Source organism: Arachis hypogaea, chromosome 15 (genome assembly GCF_003086295.3).
Source record: "Arachis hypogaea cultivar Tifrunner chromosome 15, arahy.Tifrunner.gnm2.J5K5, whole genome shotgun sequence".
NCBI lineage: Eukaryota > Viridiplantae > Streptophyta > Magnoliopsida > Fabales > Fabaceae > Arachis > Arachis hypogaea.
The window spans coordinates 1072434-1075895 of NC_092050.1; the positions used below are offsets into that span (position 1 = coordinate 1072434).

Genomic DNA, 3462 nt, shown 5'->3' on the forward strand with positions numbered 1-3462 from the left:
CTGTTTATGATTCCCTCCTCATGCTTTGTCATCTTGTGCTTCAAAGTAGCACCTAAACAAATTGGGATTGCCTTACACACATGTTACACAAATTACAAATTACATTTTCAGTAAGAAAAATATAGACAGATAATAAAAATATTAAATAATATAAATAATAATTTAAATAAATAAATAATTATTTTAATATTAAGATTTAGATAAATAATTTAAAGGTATAATATATTTTTATTTAATTAGTAATTATTTATGTTGATAAAAAAAGTCATTAATTATTTAACATAACTTTTTGAGTAATGTTTATTTGTTTAGTATGTATATTTATTGTAAACGATGGACTGTTTTTAACATTTTTTTTATACTGGGTTTATAATGGTTATTATCTATATTATGAATGGTTAGAGTGTTAATTTTAAATATGTTATTATTTAAATTAAAATATAAAAATTGAATCTTTTAATTTGTGAAAAATACAAAAATCAAATTTTCTAATTTTTGGGATATAAAATTTAAATTTTTTAATTTTAAAATTATTTAAATGTTGAGGTATAGAAATTATGAAAACTTCTACGGTTTTTACTTGTATTTGCAAATATATATTTATTTATCTAAATAAAATATACTAGTGGTTAATCTATACAAGTTATATTTACATTTACCATGCATGTTTCTGAATAAGGTTATCCAGTTGTAATGAAATTGACTTATGAGAGATGAGAGCAGCAAAATGGTGATACTTGGACACATTGTATCCTCACAAAACCTCTTATCTCTTTCTTTCTGCTCTCTTCTCTCTTCTCTTCTGTTCCATTCTCATCTCAGTTCCAAAGTCAATGGCAGCAACATTAGAGTCAGCACTCTCCATATTTGCATCTCACTCTCACCGTTTCTCCAACAACAACACTCGTCTCTCTCCAAACCTCTCTTCTCTCTCCTTCTCTTTCAATGCCTCCACACCAAGATCATTCTCCTTCCTCTGCTCCACATTGCAAGAAGCACAACCACACACACCTACAACTCAGGAACAACCCAAGAACGTGAAGAAGAAGCTCTATGTCTTCAACTTACCTTGGTCTATGTCCGTTGCTGACATCAAAGACCTGTTTAGCCAATGCGGAACTGTAACAGACGTCGAGGTTTGTTTGGCCAACATTCTTTTATTATTACCCGTTAAGTTATGGTTTTGTCTCTAATTTAAATAAGTATTATAGTAGATCATAAAGAACAAACAAGGCAAGAGCAGGGGTTTTGCCTTCGTTACTATGGCTTCAGGGGAAGAGGCTCTTGCTGTCGTTCACAAGTTCAATTCTCATGTAAGTTTTATTCATGCACAAAGGAAACTCAAGTGCAATCGACTTCACCTGAAATTAATACCTGATAACCGTTAAATAATTTGACTGATTTGACTAAATTTTCATATAACAACCTCTTAGATATCAACTAAAGTCGATTTCACCTCAGTTTTCACCTTAAAAATTCAATATATCTATGTATGATTTGCATTGAGGCTCATTAAGTGTTTTGTGATTCAGCAAATATCAGGAAGGGAAATAAGGATAGAGCTTGCCAAGAGATTCAAGAAGCCGCCGCCTCCTCCTCCACCGTCTCCGAGTCCCCCTGCCGGCGAGACACGTCACGTGGTATATGTAGCCAACCTTGCATGGAAAGTAAGATCACCCGTTCTCAGACAATTCTTCACTGATAATTTCAAAACCCCAGTTTCGTCCAGGGTTGTCTTTGAGAGCCCTGCCGGAAGATCTGCAGGGTATGGATTTGTTTCTTTCCTCACAAAAGAGGATGCAGAGGCTGCAATTTCTGCTTTGGATGGGAAGGTACTTCTCAATTTTGCAATTTCATTATTTTGATGATTAATTGTGTTTAGTCCTTAATGCTAAATACAGAGAGCAACTTTAGCTGAAATTATTGTTCATCAGAAGAAATACTTTTATGTGACATTAGGTATCTATGTTTAAGTGTTGGATTATATTTAGGGTATTATGTATCAATATAAAGTATATTTCGTATTGATTTTTATGTTTATTTAGGTTGATTTTGTCATTATGATTAAATTACATTCTTGGCCCATTATTAAATACTTCTTATTGTACATTCTCACAATAGTATATGAATTTGAAGTTTATTCTTAAATTATTATCATAAATTTTAACATGTCATGCTTCCATGGTCTTTTGTTTTCAGAATAAGCAAAATATAACTAGCCTTTGTCATGTACTTAGAGTCTCTTTTTGATAAGTTTCAAAAGTTATTTTTTTTTCTTTTTAATTATAAAAAATTACATTAATATTGTTTGATACAATTTTTTAAATATACTTTTAATTTTTTGAAAAATTGTTTCAAAGCTTTTGAAAAAGTCAAAACAATTTGACTTTGTTTTTCAAAAGTTATAAATCAATCTTATTTATTAAAATAATTTGAAAATAAGTATTTTTATGATAAAGATTTAAGTATAAAATAATTTATTTATAAACTACTTTAATATAAGTTCTTTATGTTTTAATTTTTTTTTAAAAGAATTTAATTAAGTTGTTTCTCCAAATTAGTCCTTAATTAAAGATGAATTCTGTGTTATTTTGAATTTCATTGTCTACTTGGTTGTGTTCTCCTTTTGCAGGAATTAATGGAGCGACCACTTCGTCTTAAGTTGAGTGAAAAGAAAGTCAAAGCAGCTCCAACTGAAAGGGATGAAGACCAAGCTCCTGAATTGGTGGATCAAGAGAAGCTCAAAGAAGCTGAAACTGAAAAGGAGGAAATCCATGATTCTGATGCTCAGCTGGAACAATCATAAATCCTAACCCTTTTTCTTATAATTGATTCTTGGAGCCGGATTACCTCATTTATACACAACTTTGATGGATAACTCCTTTTTCACTCATGTTCACTTTTTCTAATACCCTTAAAAATGTGGTTGAAAAGCTTTTAAGAAATCAATTTTCGACATAAATCTTCATATATAGTATCTTTATTTCTAAGCTAAGTTTTCCACTCACATTTTTAAGGGTGTAACTCAATAATCTTGCGAATTAATGAAGTTGCAAATTAAACAATGTACATTTGAGTTTGAAACTAATAAGTTCAACCATAAATCATTATAAGATAAGACTTTGGTGTATGTATAAATAGTTTTTTCCTTTTATTGAACGCATTTATGGTTGGGCTATGCCAAAAATCATATAGAGACATGCAAGAAATGGCACATAAATAAACTTTACATTAACCAATTTGGATTGGTCGAGTGATCAGCTCACTTGTTCGTTTGGCGGTAGATCTGTGATGGATTAGTCCTTGACCTATCAGCTTGGAGGATATTGTAATCCAAAAAAAAAAAAATAAAGCTTACATTCACAAAACATGCTTGCAACTCAATAACACACAATTAGACTTGAAAAAACACATTTTTATATATTTACCAAAACTCAACTCAACTCTTTCTCTTTGCCAACA

At 30.4% G+C, this 3462-nt stretch overlaps 1 protein-coding gene across 1 annotated transcript; it reads left to right on the forward strand.

Moving 5' to 3' along the window:
- The first annotated feature begins 676 nt into the window (after positions 1-676).
- On the forward strand, positions 677-3130 carry LOC112747408 (28 kDa ribonucleoprotein, chloroplastic-like). Its single transcript, XM_025795397.2, has 4 exons — positions 677-1136; positions 1215-1313; positions 1533-1832; positions 2633-3130. Exons 1-4 carry the CDS (start codon positions 834-836, stop codon positions 2804-2806), a joined length of 876 nt encoding a protein of 291 aa, XP_025651182.1. The 5' UTR covers positions 677-833; the 3' UTR covers positions 2807-3130.
- The last annotated feature ends 332 nt before the right edge of the window (positions 3131-3462 follow it).

Excerpts from the sequence above, each read along its gene's own strand:
- LOC112747408 (XM_025795397.2), top strand. The coding sequence starts at position 834 with ATGGCAGCAACATTAGAGTCAGCACTCTCCATATTTGCATCTCACTCT. Across the intron at positions 1,314-1,532 it reads TTCACAAGTTCAATTCTCAT|CAAATATCAGGAAGGGAAAT; the intron begins GTAAGTTTTATT and ends TTTGTGATTCAG. Across the intron at positions 1,833-2,632 it reads TTTCTGCTTTGGATGGGAAG|GAATTAATGGAGCGACCACT; the intron begins GTACTTCTCAAT and ends CTCCTTTTGCAG.